Genomic DNA, 24,199 nt, shown 5'->3' with positions numbered 1-24,199 from the left:
CTGATAACAAGTTGAGTGGTCTTTAGCCCAAAGGACACAGTGTTTCAAATTTTGATTGGCCAGACCACAGGACACTTTTCCACTTCGCCTCAGTCCATTTTAAATGAGCTCGGGCCCAGAGAAGGTGGCAGCATTTCTGGATTCTGTTTATGTACGGTTTCTTCTTTGCGTTTTAGAGTTTTAACTTGCATTTATGGATGCAGTAATGAACTGTTTTCACAGACAGTGGTTTTCAGAAGTGTTCCTGAGCCCACGCAGCGATTTCCACTACAGAATCATGTCTGTTTTTAATGCATTGCTGCCTGAGGGCCCAAAGATCACGGCCAGCAAATACTGTTTTTTATTATGTACTGTAGATGATGAAAAGCAAAAGTTCTTTGCTATTTTATGTTTAGAAACGTTATTCTTGAATTGTTGCTCTATTTGATCCTGCAGCCTTTTACCAAATGGTGAACTCATCTTTATTTCTGAAAGACTCCTGAAAGACTTTATACCCAGTCATGTTACTGACCTATTGCCAATCAACCACCACGTGTTTTTTTTTTTAGCATTATAAAACTTTACCGGCATTTTGTCGCCCCCGTCTCAACTTTTTTTGCAATGTGCTGTTGGCATCAAATCCAAAATGGGCAAATATTTTTCAAAAACCAATAAAACTTGCTCAGTTTCAACATTTGATATGTTGTGTTTGTACTATTTTCAATTGAATATAGGGTTTAAATGATTTGCATATCATTGTATTTTGTTTTTTTCATTGTACCATTGTTTTTATTTACATTTTGCACAGCGTCCCAACTTTTTTGGACATGGAGTTGTACTTTGAGCATACTTCAAACATGGAAAAATAAAAGTGATGGGTCAATCATTGGAGAGCTGAGAGTGGTCCATCAGAGGGCTACACTGAGTGACCAATGCTTGTTATTACCAAGGTCTCAAGCCTTTGTAACAGATTTATGTTTTTCACTGTGAACTACACAGTGAAAAAGAACTACAGTCTATTGTGAATGATCCATCTTAAGACAAATTAGGTTAAGACAGATAAAATATGTAAAGACAGTTACTACAACTCCACAAGACATTTATTGAACCATTTTTTACTGAGGCAAAAAGGAGATCTTTCTACCTGTTAATCTACTTCACTTGGGATAATCAATAGTTGCTTGTCCTTCAGTATTGTGATTCCTCAATCCTGTTATTGCATCTATTTTGATGGGTAAAGAAGTTGTGTAACTAATTCAGAAATCTTAAAAAAAATTAAAATGTTATTTGTGTCACGAACTACCATTTTAAGCAAACAAGCCGACGAATAGCAATATACTACATGCTTTAGTCACCTTTTATTTATTCTGCATCCAACAATAAAACAGCATTGTACTCCTTTGATATAGTGATAAATACAGTTGCGTACAGAAAGTTCTAAATCCATATGCAGATACATTTCAGTATGTCCAATGTGGTAATCCAACTGTCATAACTACTCTAGACGCACATTACGGAACAAAGCCTCTACAAGGTCTCTAGAAGTATTTGCAATGATGCATTAGGTAAGACAAAGTTAACTTCATTACTTGAAGGGTGGTTCAGCAAAGGTTGTGGATCTTTTGATTGCTGTGTGTGTTTCCCAAAACAATGATGAATCCACAGCATCTGCAATGAACCACTGAGACTGAATTGGCCCATCCAGGATATCTTTCTCTTGATAACTAGATATCTTTCAATTGCTTTCTCTTCCTCTTTACCACGACTGTCTCTATTAGGTGTAATAGGACTAAATCTATCTCTGAACTAACCTTTATTTTCAGTTAGATCTGCCCTGTCTGCCCTGCCCTCACACATTTTACAAGAACTGCTGAAGAATCAACAGCAGCATTCAGGTGACAACCATGTCCACCTCAACAAACAATCCACACAGTAAACAGATTTCCCAAAAAGAAAAACAAAATGGATTTTCTACTGGTTATTAAAGACCTCCAAGCACAAACAGCATACCAAAAAGTAGGACTCACAGAATTGGTACCAAGGATTTGTAGGTTGGGTTTGTCGGCCTCCAGTAGTTTGCGCACCATGGTGAGGAAGCTTTCCACAAACAGGTTAATGCTCTGGCAGTGACAGGCCATCAGCAGTTGATCCAAAGCCTCCATTGCGATGCACACATACCTGAAAAGCACACAGGGTCAGACAGAGATTAAGCCTAGTCCTGGACTACATGTTCCTTCAGAATGCTCTGTAGCCCAGGTCTAGGCTAAAACTGTCTCCAAGAAATCAACCCATAACATTATTACTGCTTTACTCAGTAAAATGTTAAGTCATTGTGATAGGAACTATCAGGAATAAAACATAGAGTACAGCTTGCTTCTTGTTGTTAACAATAAATGAAAGCTATGAGATATCAGATGCAAATGACTGCATGCAAACATGTCCTCACAAGCGTCCATTCATTGTTTGCAACATTAACTTTTTCATTATGGATGCAAAGTATTCCTTTCAACTCAAATCTCAAATCTCTGTACATAAGCAAGACCATCAACATGCCAATATTTTTGCAATCAATTCTTGTATCTGGATGTGTGCAAATCGTTGCCTTTGGCATGTTCTGACTGCTTTTCATTTTCTCTGTTTTACCCGTATCTGTGGCGGGCAACATCTCTGGAGAGTCTCTCTGACAGATAGGCGCCGATGCGGTCCAGCTTCTCTGGGGCAGATAGGGCGTAAAAGGTGAGCTTCTCCATGTTAGCCTTCACCAAGCCGTCCTTCAGAGAGAGAAGGAGACAGACAGATAGAGAGGAGAGAGACGCTCAAATATGAATGAAGAAGCTCAGAGAGACAGTGGGTAACAAACACTCCACTTTTAATCCACAGGCTCCTAACAATACAAAAATGTGTGTAAGTTAAATATATCTCATTGGCTTTTGTAATAATTACTTTTATAATTATTGTTGTTGTTATTGTCATTAATATTGTTGGTATTGTGGATATTGTTGATTTTGTTGTGATATCACTACTATTTGCTATTAGTATTTGGCAATACTGCACTCGATATAGCCATACGAGTAAAAGCCATTTGATCTAAACTACAGACACAGAGAGACTCATACAGGCAAAGAGAAATACATTCTCTAATTACCTTAGATTACATGAGTCACAAGCCCCTAAACTATACATATAACATAAATCTTTAAGATATAAATTATAAATTCCCTTCTAATCTCAGTATAATGTAGGCTCTTGCTCTGTACAGAAGACAGATTAGTAAACATTTATGCCATTATACAATCCATATTGGTGCCAAAAATAGCAAAGATCAATGCAGCTACTGGAATATATGGGTGTACTGTGGCTTGTTGAATGAGAGGAAATTACATTTGCTGCCAGAGTCAAGCAGAATAACACATGTGAGTCAGGCTGAGGGCTAAATCTAATCAGCCAGGCAGTAGTTCTGACAGTCAACAGATATACACATTGCAACTAATCCACTTCACTACAACATAACACAATGCAGAGTTTCTTTAGCATGACAGCAGAAGAAGGCATGTACAAGAACATTATTGTGCAACGTGCTTTCATATAGGGCTGTCATGATTACTCAATTTATCTTGATTACCCAATTCTAAAAATTATCAATTAAAATTTACTTCCTCTAGGAAGAGGAAGTAATTCCATTTAAAAACAGGAAAAATCACATGATTTCCATGGGTTGAATGCAGTTTTGAATAATTGGTCACCAGTAAGAGCAATAGTGGCTGTGTGTTCCAACCAGTGACTGTATATATCACATTTACAGTCAATGGCTTAACTCCTTCACAGTTGGAGGCTCTCACTCTGATTCTCGTTCATACAGTTTGTGGATCCTCTTCAGAGTGGAGGCTCTCGAGGGGAACTGTATTGTTCCACTTTCCTGTTGGTTTTGTTAGTGTGATGCTCGTTGAAAGGTCTCTCACGAGCACTGTCCAGCATAGTTTGCCGTATATTGCTGACAGCTGTGTTTTGACTTTGTAAATGATGCTTCAGACTCACTCTATTTTGGTGATAAATTTAAGACACCCATCAATGGAATTTGCCATTTGAAAGCTGCACTACTGTGGATAGTTTGAACGCTCAAACTAGTCAAATACATTAATGATGTTTGCTTTTACGGCACTTCTCGCAGAATCTGCAATGATTAATTGGCAATTGGCATGAGGGTAATGAATATTTAAAATCCCCATACTGATCTCTCTAATATGAAGAAATGATAGGCACATCTATTTATATGCATTTTTAGCATTTTTATATTTGTCCATTTTTTTAATTGTGTAAAATCTTTTTAATAATATTTTTCAATAAAAATAAAATATTTCAGAATCTTTGAAAGGCTCTGCACGGTTTGGTATTGTTCAGTTAAATCCACTTCTACTGTTTGGCCTTTTTTTAAAAAAAGGGAATAAAAAAAACTGACTACTTGATTCTTGATTACACCAACATAATTGTTAGATTGTTAGATTAATTGTTAGAGACACAATTACTAAAATAATTGCTGATGACAGCTCTACTTGCATACAACACATTTTTGGTAAATGCTAGGCTCTGAGGAGCTGTGTCTTATTGAAGTGTTGATCAGCTCTTACCTCTGGGTCTTCTGGAAAGATGTTATCCACCAGCCTTTTGTATCGGGGTCTCAATGCCCCGCAGCACCCACATACACCTAAAACACAAAAGAGAAACTGACTTGGAGATGCATCCATCAGAAAGGTGGTCTTAACTACCAGTCAAAGAATTGCAGGTCTCTCACACAAACGCACACGCAGTCAAAAGGAACCTAATTTCCCATCAGCACGGAACAAGAAAAAAGTGCACTGTCATCTTCATGCTGTGGTTCTCCATTGATTGAAAGTTCGTGTAATTACACTGCATGTAGGGCTTATTTATTGAGCCAACACATTAAACGAATGAGATTGGAGCACTGCAATCTCGTAAGTGACTGGGTCAATTAGAAAAAAGGAATTAGTCCAGGTCCAGTCCAGTGTGCAGCTTTGGGTAAAAAAAAACCATTGTAAAAATCAATAAGTTTCAGGATTTATGAAGTCATCTCAATGTTTCAAATGAATCATTTTAGGATGACAGAGAATCCTTGTTCTGAAAAAATCATTCACATGAGTTCTAACATGACCAACAGCTTTTGTTGGAAAAAATATCCTTACAGTCCATGCTGTGCAAAAGGTGCAAGAATACACACACACAAACACACATAGACCTCACCCCTCCACCTGTCCCGATGAGTCAATAATGAACACCTTGGCAGGACCCCTGGGACGGAGGGAGTTGTTGATTCCATTACCATAGTGAGAGAGACTGTCACCACAGTTGAGAATAAACAAGCACGAAGCAGCCAGAGTGATGAAACAGCCTGCTTCACCCACACAAACCTGCCATTACTGCCTCAATAATAAATGTTGTGTCCTGCCACACGTGTCCTACGCAAGTCTGCCAGGACTGCTACACTGAATTGCCAATTTATTAGACATAACTATCTTGTACCTACACTTATTGGCCATTTTATCAGGTGCACCTACGCTATAGGCGCACTTCATGTAAGTATACAGTCGCTTACTGTAGCCCATCTGTTGTTGCATAATTTGTCAGGTAGGGAACTAGGACTAGATATATGGCTGGTGGACCATTTATAGGACAGCAGTGACAGGAACAGCATTACTGGAGTTTTAAATACTGTGTACACTTACTGTCCACTTTATTAGATACATCTACCTTATCGCTACACCTTGTACTTGTTCATTTAGAGACTACAGCTTTATTTCCATGCTCACTTTGTATTATTAGTCATTCTCTAGCCCTTAATCAGTGGTCAGTTTCAGAGTTCCATAGGACCACTATTTTCAGACTATTTTCAACTCAACAGTGGCAGCAACCTAGTCACGCTGTTGCGCTTGATACATGTCTAGTACCGCAACACACACTAACATGCCACTATCACGCTTGTGTCACTGCTGTGCTGAGAATGCTCCACCAACCAAATAATTTCTGTCAAAGGTGGTTCTATAGCGATCTCTTTCCCTTGATGGATGGGATAGATGGCAGCTGACAAGTTATGCAACATGCATCAGAAAAGCTACAGACAGTAGCTGTAAACCTGTGAAGTGCATCTACAGTAATGTGCAAAAGCCAGAGGCCACCTTTCATTTATTTCTAGTCAATACAGGCATTAAGTAGAAGTTATTCACTTTTAGGGGATTTTTCAGAGGTGATTAGATATTAGATAATCCACTTGCATCATGAAGGGGGAAGTCAAAGGAAAATAAGAAAATCAGAAGTTTCCAAAACTACAGTTCAAAAATTATTAAAAAATATTGACAAATTGGGACTCCTAATAACTGCGCAATACCTGGTAGACCACCAAATCTGTCACCATCAGATAAGCAGTACTTAAATGATTCATCCTTGAGAAATAAGAGAAAATCAATTTCCACTGTTTCAAATGTGAAAAAAATCCTCAAGGATCCATCCTTCCACTGTGAGAAAACAACTCAATGCTATGAGTCTGAATGGATGTGTAGCTGTCGAGAAGCTGTCACTGAGTAAAGGAAATAGACATAATCAAGAAAACATAAATTTGCACATCAAACAAAGGAGCTGCTGATGTTCTCAGAACAATGCACTTTAACACATGTATATGGTAGGTATACCTGATAAAATGGCCAGTGAGTATAGGTACAAGGTAGGCGTACTTAATAAACTGGCAATTCAGTGTATAGTACATACAGTGGAGGGAAAATAAGGGCAAGTGAAATTACAGCCATTACAAATCCCTTCCATTCACCTTTGGATCATTACCCTAAATACTCAACTCTGAGAGTCCTGATATCCCTCTGCTGTGTGTACCATTCACATAAAATGATGGTCAACTATATCCTATAATCTACTTCACTGAGATTCAGGCCAAGTTTAATGGGAAAATAAGTACTCTGCCATCAGAGAAATGGCACGTTCTTGTGAAGGTCAGTGTAACTGTGCCTGTAATGAGTCATAAATCTCTGGCTGCAAAGCTTCCTGCAGAGTTGAACTGCATGATTGGCAATTGGGCTTTGACTGGCAGGCCTGAGGGGGAGGAGGTATAAGGTGGGGGAGGTGAGTGTGAGTCACGGATTTGGCTGCCTGCGAGTGTTTTCAGGCAGCGCAGTGTGACACTCTCTACCCCTAAACTGCAAAGAGTCTGGGCAGAAGAACTGACAGCCCGATGACTTCCACCACCCACTCCTCCAGTGCAGCTTTAAAGTGCTCTCTCTCTCTCCCTTCAAGCTCTGTCTCCCCTCCCATTTTGTTCAGATGGAAGCAAAAAAAAAGTAAGCCAGTCACGATGCACTTGCAAAAATGTGCTGCAAAGCAAACGGCTGTTCATTTCCAAAGAGAAAAAATGAAGACATTGTTTTAAGTAATTTCAATAGGCTTTTTCCTGCAAAATTGTTAAAACAGTTTTAAAGACTATATTCTTAGTCCTTTCAAAACTATAGGTTACACAAAGATATATTTTTAACTGTGTAAAAGAAGTAAAATGTCTAAATAGGACTGAACAGAGCCATGACCCTAAACACTAAGATGTCAGTTTATTAAGCATCTACCTTGTACCTATGCTCTTTGCATTTTTTTCAGGTACACCTAACATATAGGAATACAGCAACTGGCAGTAGCCCATTTGTTGCTTCACAATTTGTCAGCCACCTTCAAACTTGTGTTCACCAACTGAAAAAGACCACCATAGGACCACTGCTGACATGACATTAAGTGTGTTTAAACATCCCAACAATGCAGCTACACCTCTTGCGCTCATACCAACGCAACACATACTTTTGGTGTCACTGCTGTGCTGAGAATGGTCCACCACCCAAACAATATTTAAGTGGGGCTATGGTGTTGATTGATGGATGGGGTAGAGGGTGGCTGACAAGTTTTGCAGGCTATAGTAAGTAATTGTACACCTACAAAGTGAACCTATATGGTAGGTGTACCTGATAAAATGGCCACTGAAGGTAGACACAGGGTAGGTGTAGGCCTGTCAAGATCATGAAATTTTAAGTGATGATTAATTGCCACATAATTGTGATTAACAAATTAAATGTATTTTTTGGAAGACAATTAAATTGTATTAAAGTTAGGTAGCTCCCAACTGAAGACAAAAACAGTTTGAGTTCAAACTAACAAACATTACTCACTGCTGCCTTTTAAATGTGTTATAGCACCAAGTCAGAAGTTAGAACTTTTGTTGTTTTCATAAGATCAATGATGTACATAAGATCAATGATGTACAATAAATGCATTTTCTGGCTTAATTTACATGTATTTGCTTCACCCAACTGATAAAAAATGCATATGATTAAATTCTACTTGTTGTGACATAAACATATGATTGTGAAAGCTAACAACTATGAAAAACAATTGTTTGGCCAGCTCAAACGACTGCAACTGGGTGATTATGTAATAATTGTGACAGGCTTAGGTACACGTAGCTTACAAACTAGACAAGAATAGTATTTGTTTTCAAGGTAAAATAGCTTGCAAGGTGGTCATTTATCCCTAAAAGTTCAATGGGCATATGTTTATACCCATGAACAGAGAGAAGTCCCATAGTCTTTAAACAGTATCCATCTACCTAAAAGAGTGGACAAAAAAACAAAAAGCCAGAGCTCTTACAACCTCCATAAAAGGAGCTATTTTCTGTCTCTTGAGCAAAGAAGTGTTAATTTATATGTTCGTTTTACTTTTGTTTTTGCAATGCCAACTTTCTGACATGACCATAAACCATACCTCCACAGCTTCCTTCCATTCCCCCCCCTTCATAATTCTCTTATCACTGTATATTCATTCCCATCATGGGCCTCATAGATCCTGGTGACACGTGGAACACCAAGAGCCCTGGGCAGAAATATCTTCAGGCAGTTTTATCACTTCAAAGCATTTTCTTACAAGCTGTTCTTTTTTGTTGCTCTACCTTGTCTAGAAATGCCTCAGTATGTACAACAAGGACTGGCCTGTAACATTGAACTGAATTAGACTAATCTGCTGAATTAGAATAATAAGCTATTGCTTACGAAATAGTTAACTGGTTTAAACAGGAGAATTGCACCATTCAGATCTGCTTAGCAATGCAATCTCATGAAGAATACATAATTAAGTCTGAGAAACCTAGTAGTAACACCAGCACAGACCTTGTCCTCATTTTCCAAAGGCACCATAATTCTAACAGCAAGTACTACTGACACAAGCCCAGTTCTATATGTTCAAATGCATGCACTGAACCCTCAGTCTGAATTTTTACATCCTCAGCTAAGCTTTGGGAATATCCATTTACACAGCATATGTGCACTGAGAGAGCCTACCAAACCTCCCAGTGTTTTAGCATATAGATAACATTTTACATATGTAGAACAGCTCTGGTAGTCTAGAGGACTATAGTTAATCCGTATAGCACCTGAATTGTTCACATGATCACTCCAAATGGTATATTGTGCTACAGTTAGCAGCTTTTGTTGTTAGCATACTGGATGTTGCAGAGCGAGGCTGCCAAAAGCTGTACCATGTAAAAATGGCTTATCTTCTGTTTCTTCACTCATTTCATAGGTCCAAACTGCCTCTGGAAGAAACATCAACACAAGAACTGTGTTTTGTGAGCACAATTACATGTGCATGCTTAACTATGTGGCAGCATGATGGATGAATGGTCTTAGTTCCAGGGAAGGTTAATTTTAATGCTACAACATACAAAGACATTTTAAACATAGCATGCTTCCAACTTTGTGGCAACAGTTTGGGTAAGGCACAAAGGCACGAAGCGAGGTCCATAAAGATATGGTTTGATGAGTCTGGTGTGGATGAACTATGGTGGCCTGCACAGAGCCCTGATCACTGAACACCTTTGGGATTAATTGGAACAGTGTTTGCAAGCTAGACCTTCTTTTCCAACATAAGTATTCAACCTCATCAATGCTTTTTGCTTTGCGCTGAATGGGCAGAAATTCCCACAGACGCACTCCAAAATCTTGTGGAAACCCTTCCAAGAAGAGTGGATGCTATTATAGCCACAAAGAAGTGGTCAACTCCAAATTAATGCCTGTGGTTTTGGAAAGGGGTGTCCAAAATCTCATATAGGTGTGATGATCAGGTGTCTACATACTTTTGGTCATCTAGTGTATTTCTGATGCACCTTTGATGCACCCTTAGTAATTTTATTTCGAAATGATGCCTGCACAGTTTATATTTTATTAACACTACAGTTTCAGGAAACCCTGTCTGCATTCCTACACATACAAACATATGCAAAGCTCTGAACACCTTTAGTCAAATTACATGTTTTGCTGATTTACTACACAATCCTCTACAGGGAACAAACTTAAATATGGCATTTTTATGAAACTTTTAGTGCATAATATCTTTTTATTTGAAAAGTTCAACTTTGGATAAAAATACTGGAACTCTTTCTGGCACATTTATTTTTACAAGAATAATGCAAAACTGTGCATATCTGCCATGCAAAAGAAAAACTGTAATAATGAATTTGAGGCATGCCTTAACTAATACTGATACAAAACACAGAATGAACAAAAAGAGTAAAAAAAAAAAACAGGTGTCCAGCCTTGTTACAGTATTGTTCAATTTTACTACAGCCATTGCATTACACAACAAGCTGTGCAAATCCCTGTGCAGAGGAGCTACTGCTGCCTGGAAAATCTATCTGTCAATGCCTTTAGGCCCTGCACTCCCAATACTCCCCACAAAACAGTCCCTCTCTCTTTCACCCACTTTATTGTTCCCTATTGCTCATGATGCAGTTGCTCCACTGTTTCTCTGACTTATTAGGGATTCTTGAAACAGTGGCTAAATTTAGCATGCTTGTCATCACAGATGCAACATGCCTCTGATTTAGTCCCAAAACAAGCAAAATATCAAAGCCACTCAAAGTGACACCAAGGGCCCTTGCAACAAACAGTGACAAAGCAGAAGAGAAGTAATAATCCAGTCTGCATAAGGTATGACAATCATGCATGAGTGCATGAGTCATTCTCTTCATCATCCACAATCATTCTTCAATCTTGAATTGGATATCTTGCTCATAGCTTTTAATGGCCTTCATTTCATCACCTTTCACAGAAAGAGCACCTTCTTTGATCAGATATAAAAGCACAAGATCATTTCTGATAATGGGGTGCTTGTGAGGAAGTACTGCATCAAACTGTAAATTTAGTCTGGACAACATGAGGATTCTCCATTGACAATTCTTTTTTAGTTCAGGACTAGATTTCATATTTGTCTAGACTACTGTCTCTTTTGTAATGTCCTGCTCCATTACCTGAATCACCTTCTGTAAGTTAGTTGCTTCATGGATAGATATAAAGTTTAAACTTAGGCCACAACCAACATATCAGTTGGCTGACCATATCAGTCATAATTGATATTCTGTAGCTTTATCAGTATCTTTGAAACTCCTATTGGTAAATCACCAATAATGAATCTGTTTTTTTTACATTGTGATAAACAGACACGTCTGATTGAGTAAAACCATTTATGTCTTTTTTAGTTTCTCCTGATTATTTGAGTTTGAGAACGATGACAGTTGATAACTAATACTCATGTCAGCAAATCACTCTTCAGTGAAAACTATTGATGTACGTCTACCAGTCTTTGACCATATTCAATTATATTGGCTGACATTAGTAATCATCAAACTTTTAGCTCATGGAATTCATAAAGTTTCATATTGGTCATGTCCTATTTGTCTAATGCATTTGAAAAAGAAACATATCCTTATACCTTATAGACATGTTAAATATGTTTCTATCAAATTGTTCTCTCTAAACGTAAACTCTCGCTTTGGGAATCAGAGCAGAGAAAAACGGCAATGAAGTTGCCATTTCCTCCCAAGGTGCAGAACAAGTTTTAATTACAGGAAAAATCTGGGCTAAGCATCAGAGATGATTTATAAATAAACTTCACTTCACATGTGGGACAACTGAGTCAGTCTCACATCTCGAAGGCATTTCCGCACAAAGCCATCAAAGTCTAAGACTGACAGCCTATAATGTCCTTCTGCATCCTGAGCTGGGAGAGAAGCTGTCCTGTCTACATCTGTTTAAAGGAGGTGATGCATGTATTTATGCTGCTGATAATATATTCATAAGAGTAGGATGGGCAATATGATGTATGGTATCATTATTGTTATAAATTATGTCACTCTACAGTATATCATGGGTATCGTTAGTACACTGAACAACTGCATGTTAAAACACAAAGACGGATTTAGACCAATAATAGACAACTTATACACAAAAACAACACTGTGCGGCACTGTTAATTGGGGTATAATAATGTATCATGACATTGTGATAAAATGTGATAATGTACATTGTGGAGAATGGACATTCTATTAATTATACCATCTAATGAAACTGCATTGCTTGAACATTAAAGTTTTCAAACGAGTAGCACGAATTAACAGCTCACTCCACCACTCCTCCCGCCTTTCAGTTCTAGTGTTATTATAATAATTTGTGCAACAACATGATTAGAGTCAGCATTTTTCTTCATTTAAATTTTGCTCAAATTACTGTGAGAATACCGAATCATGAACCCAGTATCGTGAATCAAATTTAATAGTTGGTGAGTCCGTTGTTACACCCGTAATAGAAACTGCACAAACTTAGATATTATTATATATATTATTAAGTTTTATTTTATTTATTTATTTGTACCAATTTTTGGACATTATTGTTGTTTCTGCTTAAATGCTGAAAGGTTAAAAACGCTAGAGCATTTTGTTTATTCCAACATCAGACAAAGAAGAAATATTATAATACATATTATATAATGTGAAAATACATCTACATGATTTTATTTTTTATTTTTTTGCAGTGTTGTCGACCCTTACATAAAATATCATAATGCTTTTAGTGGTTAACGCCAAAACACTGCATTCTCCTAGAGATCACAAGCCCAAATAGGTGCACATTCACTCATAGCACAAGTGAATATAATATTGAAGAGATGCTGCATGCAATCTGTTGCTGCAGCATCATCCTGTACTCATCCTGTCTCATCCATATATCATCCTGTGCGCCATCATCTCTTGTAAACGCACATGAACACTCACTGCACAAGCACAGCGGGAATGATACCTAGAGACACGCATACACACGCATACACACAAGCACATGCACACAGGCATAGCACACACACATAGATTAGTCCTTACCATACATCGATGGAAACACTGATGAAATTCCCTGTTCTCTGCCTCAAGCGTCTCTTTCTGTCTCCCTCTCTCTCTCCCTGTCTCTGTCACATAGCCAGACACACACATTAATGCACGCTCAGCCTCACACACGCTCACTCACGGCACATGTGACCAAGCTCCAATGACCTTGGATTTTCCCAACACTGCCACACAGCTCTCTCCCTCTCCCTCTCTCTCTTTCTCTCAGAGCTGGTTTCATACACAGCTGCACAAATACACACATACACACTTACACGCACACATACTGTACAGACACATACGTATATGCGCACCCTCCTCATTCACACCCCCTTCTCATCACTGAGAAACACACGCCCCCTGACCACTCAGGCGAAACAAAGAGAGAAAAAAGGGGGAGGGTATAAGTCAGAGTGAGAGTCTGACGCAGCCTGAGGAAAGACAGAGAGAGGCAAAAGACCACTGGTGCAGGCAAACATCAATCACGCAACCCACCCACTCCCCTTACCCGGTCCTATTCTCTACGTAAAAGCAAAGGGTTTTTTTTATTTTATCCTTCTTCTTAAATAAGAAGTATTTATCTTCAATCATGTATCATGTAGCCATAATAATCTCAAGACATTTTGGATTACAGTTGACAAGGGCTGTCATGATTACTCAATTAAACTCGATTTAATTTTATTAAAATGAGTCATCCTACCCAACTGAATCTTAAATAAACAGTGGTCTCCATGATCGTAATGAACATTTTAAATTATTCAGCTGGTCTCTCTTACTGTAAGTAATAAAGGTCATGAACATACTTATTTCTATGCATTTTTTGGTCACGTGTTTATATTTCTCCCTCAATGCTTTGTTAAGTTAAATTTGTTGTACTGCTGATAGATTTGAACAAAACACATTTGATTGCTGTGGGAATCGATGTAAAGTCTGAAATGAAATCTAAAGTGTTTGTGGTTGTTCTGGGTACACCTCTGTCTTCATTTGTTTGTTTTTCTTTTTTTTTCTTTTAAGAATTATTTAATTTGTTTGTCAATGTTCAAACCAGATATCTCCAATACCATACTACTATAACTACTGAATGCTATACAGAGTGTTGCATTTTTGCTTACATTATTAAACTAAAGTCAAATGTAATTTATTTTTCATCTAAACTTGCTATGTAACCGCAACCTAAATCCATTTTCGGAGCCCTTGTGGACGCTGGATTACTCAGAGTACTGTAGCAGAGGCTCAAGCGCCTGATCCTTAACATGTGAAATGGCTCAGAGATAATCTGCATACAGTTTTAGACTCATAAGTGAGAATTTTCATCCTGCAGCAGCCATCTCTAGTACAGCCAAATCTATTTTGCAAGACCTACATTATGTTTCAAATTATGCTTCAGAATATGTTGTATAATATCTTTTATTTGACATAATCTTTTAAAATGAATTCCATTTTAAAATAGAAACACTGAAAATTAGAAACCTTATATTTCAGAATATAACAGGATGTTAAGGAAAGAAAACTCTTTATGTTTTCTCACCACCCCAGACTTGATGGTCCAAGAGAGTGCTGCAGTCCAGTAAGAGGGCACGAGGACCTGGAAGACTTGGAAGACCTGTAAAACGTGGAAGACCTGGAAGACTAGGCAGACTTGGCAGGCTTGGAAAACTTGGAAGATTTGGAAAATTTGGAAAACTCTGCAGTGGCATCTTCACAGCTGTAGGGCTATCAGTATAACTAAAATCTATAAGACGTTTGGTGTTAATGCTCCTATAAGCAAGTCCCTTTTTCTGTAGGGAGAGTGTGAGCACACTAGTCAGACCAACAAAACTGTTAACTTTTATCCAATGTAGATCCAGCCCACTTCTGCATCTCCCCTATGGCCACCCCTCCCCACCTAGTCTGACTGGCCTTAATTACGAGCTGACAAGAAAGAGCACAGAAAATAGATTTAAAATGTGAATTAGGTATATTTAAAATGTACATGGTGTTATTTTATGTAATTCTATGTTATTTTATATAATTATATTTTATTTTATTTTATTTTTGTCGAATGTGTTGCGCCAATTGCAAACGACTCGTTTGCTGCTGTTGCTATAGGAACGCCTTTCCGCTTTATGGATAGGTTTGCCTCGATTAGTTTGAAGTGAGCCTTCGCTGTTATTTTACATTTCAAGCTTTTGCAGTTGTTTTATGAAATGTCCTCTCTAATCATATAAGTCTTTGAAACTGTGAACAGGAGATACTTCGTTTTAATGTTTTATGTTTCGTGTGTGTTGAATCTGCTGAGTCAAATCTTAGAACTAAAATATGCTAGGTAGCTCGCTAGTTATTTATATGTTGTAAGGCGCAGCTGGGAAGTCTTTTTGTTTTATTGTCGCTAAGAGAATACCAGTAAATAATCACGGTGTTAAGTATTATTTATGTTTTAAATCGTTGACTAATCAGTGACAAGAAAATGTAGTAGACGTCCATTAGCTAGGTTTAGCGAAATGCCTTCCATTGCTTTAGCTAGTTGTTACATGCTCTCGTTGCCCTTTACTATTTACAGCTAGCTAGGATATGTGTACATACATGTAGCCTGTGGCTATCTGTGTATTAATAGCTGACAGTAACCGTCCTAGCTGCTAGTCTTAATAGATTAATAGTTACACTGTTTTGCGGAAATGGATACAAATGTGCAGAAAAGAAGAGAGAATAAAAAGTCGCTGCGGGTTAAGGTTATCAGCCTTGGGAATGCAGAGGTTGGAAAGGTAGGTTAGGTGTCTGGTTGGTTAGCGGATGATGCTATCCAGCTGACTCTTGTTTGCTGCTACAAAAACTGATACAAGAAGATATATAATGTAAATATGTGTCTGTCTGACTTGTCTAGCTAGCTAAGTGTTCCTTTTCTTAAGTGACAGTTTCTCGTAACCTTTTTTAACAGCTTTTGAACATTTTCCCGGTTCCGCATATGAATCATAACATGATAATAACAAGTAACATTATTTGTGTACTTTTTTCTTTTAGAGTTGCATTATTAAACGGTACTGCGAGAAGCGATTTGTACCCAAGTATCTGGCCACAATCGGTATAGATTATGGGGTGACCAAGTAAGTAGTGTTTTTGTTGTTGTTGTTGTTTGTTTGTTTGTTGTTGTTTTTTTTTGTAGTATCTACTTGTATCTGAGAATGATGTCTTTCTTTAGATTTCCTATAGATAGGTTCTTACAGTTTTTAAAAGTTTTGACTGTTGCTCGCCAACAGTGGTAAACGTAACTTAATACTCCTGGGATCTGTTTAATTAAACAGAACAACATATTTTTTTGTTACTCTGATAACAAAAAATACTAATAATAAATTGTGAGGTTATAGTTTATTTTCACATTTAGCAAACCCACCGCATTGTTTGAGAAATGCTTGATTTTTGACTTTCTTTCCTTTCCTTTTTTTCTTTCAAGGGTTCAAGTGCGAGACAGAGAAATAAAAGTAAACATTTTTGACATGGCAGGACATCCGTTCTTCTATGAGGTATTGATGTGATTCTTCATTAAAAAAAATAAAGAACAACTCTAAAAATTGTTAGCTTAGTTCTTCCCACATGGTGGTCAATATCATGGTGTTCCAGCATGCATTGTCAAGATTATTGTAATGAACAGTAAACTGACTGGCCACAGAGGGGTAGCTTTGAGCTGTTGTTTCTGTGTCACTGAGAGCTTGTCAGACTTTGACATGCAATAGTGGATGTTCATTACTGAATTTAAGTCAAAACATAGCATTGCATAAATTGGATTTGATGCTGATTTCCTGAATTGAAACTCATTATGTCGTTGATGACTCTGAAACTGTTTATTAGTGTGCCATGCTACTTTTAGTAATGTTGTGTTGTGGTTCTCCAGGTGCGTAATGAGTTCTATAAAGACTCACAAGGGGTGATCCTGGTGTACGACGTGGGACTGAGAGAGAGCTTTGATGCCCTGGACAGCTGGCTCACAGAGATGAAGCAAGAGATGGGCTCACAAGCCAACATGGAAAGCATTATTTTTGTTGTGTGTGCGAACAAGGTCAGCTTCTTCTTTCCAACATATTCTGAATTTGTTTACATTTTATAGGCAATTGCTTCATATGCAGTTATATTGTTTGGTATCAAAGCGTCCACTTTGGCTTCCCAACCTGGATCCCAGAGTAGCCCTGCCCATCACATTTTAGTATTTTCTCTGATCCAGATTATTTGAGTAGAGTGGATTGGAGTGGTAGACATTTCCATTCCTCGCTCAAAGCGTTCTGTAATCACTTTGCTAAAGCTCTGCACCGAGTTTTCTATTTCCTACTCCTCACCCATGTGAGAAAATAAAACCTGCTCAATGTCTGCTCCATATGATTTATTCTCATGATATTTATTGTATGCCTTGAACGACAAGACACTCTAGACACTAGACTTGAAACAACAGCCAAATCACAAGCTAGAAAACGTCGGAGTACAGTGCACATGCTTTTAATGCAGTTTGCTTTACCATTTGCACAGCAAAATGGATGACACAAGACTAATTGTGTTCAATATCTGTAGCACTCTGTTGCTATGATGTGCGAGCTGTAGCAGTCACGCTGATGCATCACTTATGTCACGCAGAGGTAGTCAGTGTAGAGGGGAAAAAGGACTGTCGGGCTCATAGGATGAAGCAGTATTGGAGCGATTTCGGGGAGAGAAAGGACACAGACGCTTTCTGAAAAAAAAAAAAAGGTCTACACAGGAAAATCATGTCACTTCGCTCTCGCTCTGCACCGCTCATGTACTCTGTTCTGATCCAATTACTCAGCTTATTTACTAGCCTTTTCTGAGGTGAAATGAGTGTTTTAGAACTAGGGTTGAGAAACTATTCTTGAAGTTTTTTGTGTGGTGTAGATAGAGCGATCTAAAATGCAGCCACTCATTCTTGCAGGTTGATTTGACTAAAAGACGTGTGGTGGATGAGAGTGAAGGCAGACTGTGGGCAGAAAGCAGAGGTTTCCACTACTTTGAGACATCTGCTCAGAGTGGTGAAGGCATTAGTGAAATGTTTCAGGTTTGTATTCTCAAAATGTTTATATGAGTAATACAGATACCATTATGCTGTGTATGCACGTTAAGTTATACTTTGTTGCATCTCAAGCTTGAGTTGAAAAATGGGATGTTTAATAACCCTGTCAGCATTGTCTAAATTGAGCATAGTTGTTTCTGATGGACAAGAATGGTACAAAGCACAACATGCAGACTTTGGGCCTATACACAAATATCCACTGATTCCAAGCTCATGTTGCTAACAGTACATGATATTAGCAGGTTTAGTACTTTGTACTTCTAAAAGCTATTGACAGAGTGCATCTCTGTTAATAACTTCTGTTAACAACCATCTTTTAAATGCAAAAAATAATTTGCATGCTAGTTAACACTAAGTTATTAATGGATTTCTAAAACTTTGTGATCATTGTTCAACAGGCCTTTTTCTCCTCCATAACTGATATGTGTGAGAATGGAGGGAAGAAGCCTGCACCAGAGGTGAGCATAGGCTTCACCAAAGAGCAAGCTGACACCATTCGACGTATTCGCAACAGTAAAGACAGCTGGGACATGCTGGGAGTTAAGCCTGGGGCAACAAGGTAAGAAAGAGGGACTAAATGTTTTGTGACATTCAATAACACCATTATCTTAGGGCTTTTTTTGGATTTAAAATGTGAATTTTGAAGATGTGTTTACAGTCTTATGTAATTCCACATTTCCTATTACTTAATGAATGTTTGGAATCTGGGGTTTTGTACTGCACGCTATGTGCTGTTGTGCAATAGTAAGGCTATTTTCTCACTGACTGGCGGATTCAATGTGCCCCTAATAATCTACAGAAATAGATGAAGTTATTCTGTACTACAGACTAATCTCTATTACTGCAACCAAAACTGTACTAACTATATGTTAACCTTGCTAAATTTATCTTTGAATTTAACCAATTTTTGTTAAATAATTCAGTTGTTAGTGGTAAAGAATTATTTAAAGTAAGTAATAATAATCATAATCATAGTAGTAGCCTATATTAAGCGTATTTATTTATGTCCAACTTTAATTTATTGCTTTGACCTAGTCCTCTTTTACCTGACATACTCTCACTACAGATACCAAAGACAATTTTTGTTCTTTAGCTAGTTACCTTTCTTATACTGTCCCACCACTTTTACCTGCTTTGTGCTTTGTGTTTTTAGCTGTGTTCTGATGCAAAATGGCCTTAAAGACTACACTGTACTGTTTAGAATGTTTAGAATGACATCATGGAAAATGTCTGGTGCTGAAATCCATGGCATATGTTTTGAATAATTCTACTCTTAATACTAATTTTTTTCATAAATCTGCCAAAATGATACAGATCAAATTAAGTTAAATACCAAAAAGACGTAGAATTTTAATTAAGCTTGATACATTTTCAAATGTTTTTTAAAAGTGTGCACAGAGCTTGGCTGTCTAATGAAACTTGACATTGAGTTTCACATTTTAAAAGCATAATCACCAAAAGAGGCCTTCCCTCATTTTTGGATGTTACCAGAGGTATTTGCAGAAGGCTGTTATCTACAGATCTAAGGTCATGTGTTGGAACAAAACAGGGACATTCTGTTATGTAAGCAGGTGCTAGGCCATTAGAGCCGTAAAATTAATAGCAGAGCTTTAAAATCTATCCTAAAAGATACAGGTAGCTAGTGCAGTTCTTTCAAAACAGGGGTGGTTTTTGTTTTTGTTAGGATGCGTGCTGCTGCATTTTGTACGAGTTGTAGAAGATGGGTAGTTTTCTTAGGAAGCCCAGTAAAAAAAAAGACCATCACCGTCATCAACTGTGCTCAAACAAATGCATAAACAAGTTTCTGTGCATTCTGGGATGGAAAAGGTTGAATTTTAGCAATATTTCTCAAATGATGAAAAGCTACTTTAGTGACTGCATTTGTATGCAGGATAAAACAGAGCTTAGAATCTATTATATAATAAGATTAATTATATAATATAAGAATAAGATTACACAAAAATTTCATACTTTAGGTTTGGAGTATGAAGCTAAAGAACATATCTTCTCATAAAACATTTTTCTCTGAATTTTATTACCAAGGTTAAGTTTCAGTTCTTTTCTTGATTTTTAATGTGAAATATATGACCTACAGCTGGTAAGCCTGTCAACAGAGTCTTGATTTTCAGGAGGTATAGAAATGTATAATTGCATATCATCAACATAGCTATGAAAATTGATATCCTAGTGACATCACCTAGTGGTAACATGTACAAAGAGAAAAGCAAAGGCCCTAAAACTGGATCTCATGGGACTCCCCAAAAAATGTTATTTTTTCAATGAACGATTTTTTAGTGAAACTAAGAACCATTAAATAAATATAATATAATGTATTCTAAAACTGTGTCTGAGAGGCCTACTCTTTATTCAAGATGGTAGATCAGAATCTTGTGATCAGCGGTATCAAAAGCACTAAGACCCAATAAGACCAAAATAGAAGGATTTTGTGCATCAACACTAAGCCTGAGGTCATTGACATCATGAACCAGTGCTGTTTTAGAACTATGGTTACAATGAAAACCTGATTGAAACTTCTCAAACTTCTCCTTTTTAAAGATGGCTCTCATCAGTGAACAGCGAAAATAAGGAGTCATTAATTGTGCTTTCCCTTTGTTTGTGATTTCATCAGCTGTTATTCAGAAGTGTAAGTTGGAAGTTCTCATATCAGATCTGATAGCAAATACTATGGCATAAATTTGTTGTTTAACTCATAGGGAGGAAGTCAACAAGGCATACAGGAAGCTAGCTGTGCTACTACACCCAGACAAATGTGTGGCACCAGGCAGTGAGGACGCCTTTAAAGCAGTGGTCAACGCTCGAACATCCCTGCTCAAGAATATCAAGTAGGAGCATATGCAAATAGACACATCCACATGCAGAAAAACATCACTTTACAAGTTATTCTCCCTCTGCCTTTACCAAAAGAAAGATCCTACCTGAGAATCATATCATGCATTTCCTATGCCACCTAAACGCTTTCACTGTTTGGTGAAAGTTTTTTTTTTCCCCTTCAAGTTTTTTCTTTTCTTTAACTTTTTGTGCTTAATAAACATGCAGTTAAAACCCCATTTGAATGCACACTTGTTACTAGATATTTAAATATTCATTTTTGGATTAAAAAGGCATAAATACCTCCAAAATTACCAACTTAACACAGAACTTTGTTTTATCCAAGAATAAGAAATGTCAGAAAACTATGGTTTATATCAGTTCTTCATCTAATTATACATCAATGAGTTTCTCTCTGCTATAAGAGGATCATCATCACGTTGCTGCTATAACTTCTTCTTCAGGCCTAATAAGTGAGAATTACACGAACACAGTATGTGAAAATGGACATATTACATTACTTATTCTCATAATGTGGCCTGTATGTTTGTGCCAGAAGTTGGCACAGGGATATGGAGAAGCAATGTCCTTATACTGCATTTACACTGCTCCGGCACGTCAACACCCATTTATCCTATTTGTTTTCAACGGGAAGCATTGTTTCCGTCAGACACAGCCACTTGGTGCATGATGGGTCCTACTTGTCAAGTATAGGGAAGCACTGAAAAGTTGAGCAGGGCTGAACTTTATGCAAATGAATCCGGCCAATGCAATGCATCTGTCCAATCAGGAGGCAGCTAGTGTTTGCATGATTCATGTCTGCAGCAAGGTATGCAACATTGGTTCCGTTTTTCAAATGTTGCTACACGGCACAAAATACCAGCAGTGAGAGCTAATGTATATTTAAACACGACTGTTTACCTCCAAAATTTTAAATCCGGTCGGAAAATGGTTGGTTGCATGTTAATAGACTGAAATACCTGATGTTGAATGCAAGTGGTAATCAGTGACTTAAATCCTAATTGGTCTTTAATGTTTTTAATTCTAACAAACTGAGGCGGAGAGGATGCGTTCACGTCCATCGACACACCAGAGCAGTGCAAATGCACCATTGGGGTTGCACCACTTGCCCTCTGTTAGGGCTTAGCTCTAATGTGTTAGATAGTGACAACACTAGACCAAGACTTGGTTATCATACTTGATTATCATAGATTGACAGATACAACAGGAAGACTGCTAGATCTCAGTCATTTTTATGATTTGCCCCCAGAATAACCCCAGAGAAAGTTTAGTTTTCCTGCTAATCTTCTTTATTTTATGTCCCTCCTAATTATATTAAAAGACCATCATTGCTTTGTCATCAAAAACATACATTTTAGATCATTAATGTTTTTTCTTACTGTATGAAAACATCCGAATCAGCTTTCCTGTTGCAGAACAGTGTGTAATATTTATTATAATTTGAGTCATGGGACATTTACTGAGTAAATATGCTTTTAAAAATCATTAAACTGCTGTTCAGAGACAATCTGATGATTGTTTTTGCAGATAATGTCATTTGTTATGCTTTTTTACTCATGGGGCAGATATTACAAGTTGTGGTGCCAAGTGTGATTTATTGTTATGTTTATGTATGAATGGACAGGCTAATGAAGCTTTACAATACACTGTGTTATATGTAGAGATGCTTAATGCAAAGTCTCTTTGCATGGATAGTATGATTTGTAACATGTAACATTTGTTTACACAGCTAAAAATTATAAAGTCACATCATTTGTAATGTCATATTTTAATACAGTATGGATTGTGGTTCCTCAGCCATTATACTAAGAGGCGAAAGAGTTTTGTTTACACAAACACATGCATGTAACATGATAAACCTACAATGGATTAGTTCTTAGAATGTTTAGGTTGTTGTAGAGGATGTGACCAGAGGAATTTATTCATCCAGGAACTGAATTTCATCTCCATGTTTTCATTGTGGATATTTACTAATATGTTTAAACTGAGTAATGTTTTACTATAGTTTCTTTAAATGTAAATTTTCTCTAAAAACGTGCGGGTTGTAGCTTTAATCGTCAGTTTTAAGATGGCAAAGATGTTCAGAAAAGTGTGTAGATGTGCCAACACTGGTTATGACAACAAATGTCAATTTACATCTAGGTTATCACTGTTACACAACTGTGTATCATATCTTGCATGATATTTAAGAACTTGTATTTTTATATGACTTGTGAGAGATATATAAACTATACTCCTTTGATGTGAGTGTTCATGTGCAATGTAACTGTAATGAATATTTTTACCACATGTATTTATTTGCATATACTTACCATTCATTTAGTTAAGTATTCATTTATTATGAGTACTTATTCTGAATTTTTAAGCATTTTGTGGGCATTGGATAATGTATTGCCTTGTTTGCCCTTTTGGAGTATTTGTGCTCTTGTTTCTATTCAGTATATTTAGCGTTTTAATACAAATGAAGTGTTGGTACCTATAAATGGTTGCTAACTTTCTGTGGTAGAACAAAATCTGAAGTTTATTAACTAAATTTGATTTCCTTATTGTTTTTGTCTGAAAACATCTACAGGCCTTTTTCTTTCACTTTCATTCACTTGACAACTGATTAGTAAGGATATTAAAGTGAATTAATAGCATGGGAGGACGGCATGCTTAATCAAATGTCTTTAATGATATAAAACTGGACAGTGCAAAACTATATTGCTTGAGATGAAATCTTATTTCGCTACTCTGTGGGAGAAGGTTTTCAGAACTTGTCTTTTTGCACCACATTCACTTTTTCCATTTGAATTTTATAATAAAAGAACAATTACAATGGGCTTGGATGTTTCCTTTAGATTTGAAAACAATGGCAATAATGGAAATATCACCTCTCTGTTTCCTCACTACTATAAAGGTGTTTGGATTGAGATTAGAGCATGGCCAATAAATCAGTTATTTGCTAGCATTGCCTGATGTGGACTTCCTGGTTTTGTAAACAGTTCCTCTGTTTGTTTTACATTGGAACAAATAGACACCCCTGATGTTAAGATGATTTTCTAGTTTTGTACTCATAGGCAAATCTTCATAGA

General features: G+C 37.2%; 2 protein-coding genes across 2 annotated transcripts in view; one reads left to right on the top strand and one right to left on the bottom strand.

Moving 5' to 3' along the window:
* efr3ba (EFR3 homolog Ba (S. cerevisiae)) overlaps positions 1 to 13,551 on the bottom strand; it is a 36,800-nt gene extending 23,249 nt beyond the window's left edge. The window contains 4 exon segments of the mRNA XM_036563703.1: positions 2,007 to 2,157; positions 2,623 to 2,750; positions 4,605 to 4,681; positions 13,232 to 13,551. Coding sequence (XP_036419596.1) covers positions 2,007 to 2,157; positions 2,623 to 2,750; positions 4,605 to 4,681; positions 13,232 to 13,238 — 363 coding nt within the window. The 5' untranslated portion in view covers positions 13,239 to 13,551.
* Positions 13,552 to 15,350: 1,799 nt separating this feature from the next.
* dnajc27 (DnaJ (Hsp40) homolog, subfamily C, member 27) lies at positions 15,351 to 23,945 on the top strand. The gene is made up of 7 exons (XM_036563698.1): positions 15,351 to 15,972; positions 16,229 to 16,311; positions 16,659 to 16,728; positions 17,097 to 17,261; positions 18,138 to 18,260; positions 18,674 to 18,834; positions 20,990 to 23,945. Exons 1-7 carry the CDS (start codon positions 15,886 to 15,888, stop codon positions 21,120 to 21,122), a joined length of 822 nt encoding a protein of 273 aa, XP_036419591.1. The 5' UTR covers positions 15,351 to 15,885; the 3' UTR covers positions 21,123 to 23,945.
* The last annotated feature ends 254 nt before the right edge of the window (positions 23,946 to 24,199 follow it).

This window comes from Colossoma macropomum, unplaced genomic scaffold, assembly GCF_904425465.1.
Source record: "Colossoma macropomum unplaced genomic scaffold, Colossoma_macropomum, whole genome shotgun sequence".
In the NCBI taxonomy this organism is placed as follows: Eukaryota; Metazoa; Chordata; class Actinopteri; order Characiformes; family Serrasalmidae; genus Colossoma; species Colossoma macropomum.
The sequence above is the reverse complement of the archived record's forward strand: the minus strand, read 5'-3'. Positions and strand labels throughout refer to the sequence as shown.

Excerpts from the sequence above, each read along its gene's own strand:
- dnajc27 (XM_036563698.1), top strand. The coding sequence starts at position 15,886 with ATGGATACAAATGTGCAGAAAAGAAGAGAGAATAAAAAGTCGCTGCGG. Across the intron at positions 16,729-17,096 it reads GACATCCGTTCTTCTATGAG|GTGCGTAATGAGTTCTATAA; the intron begins GTATTGATGTGA and ends GTGGTTCTCCAG. Across the intron at positions 17,262-18,137 it reads TTGTTGTGTGTGCGAACAAG|GTTGATTTGACTAAAAGACG; the intron begins GTCAGCTTCTTC and ends TCATTCTTGCAG.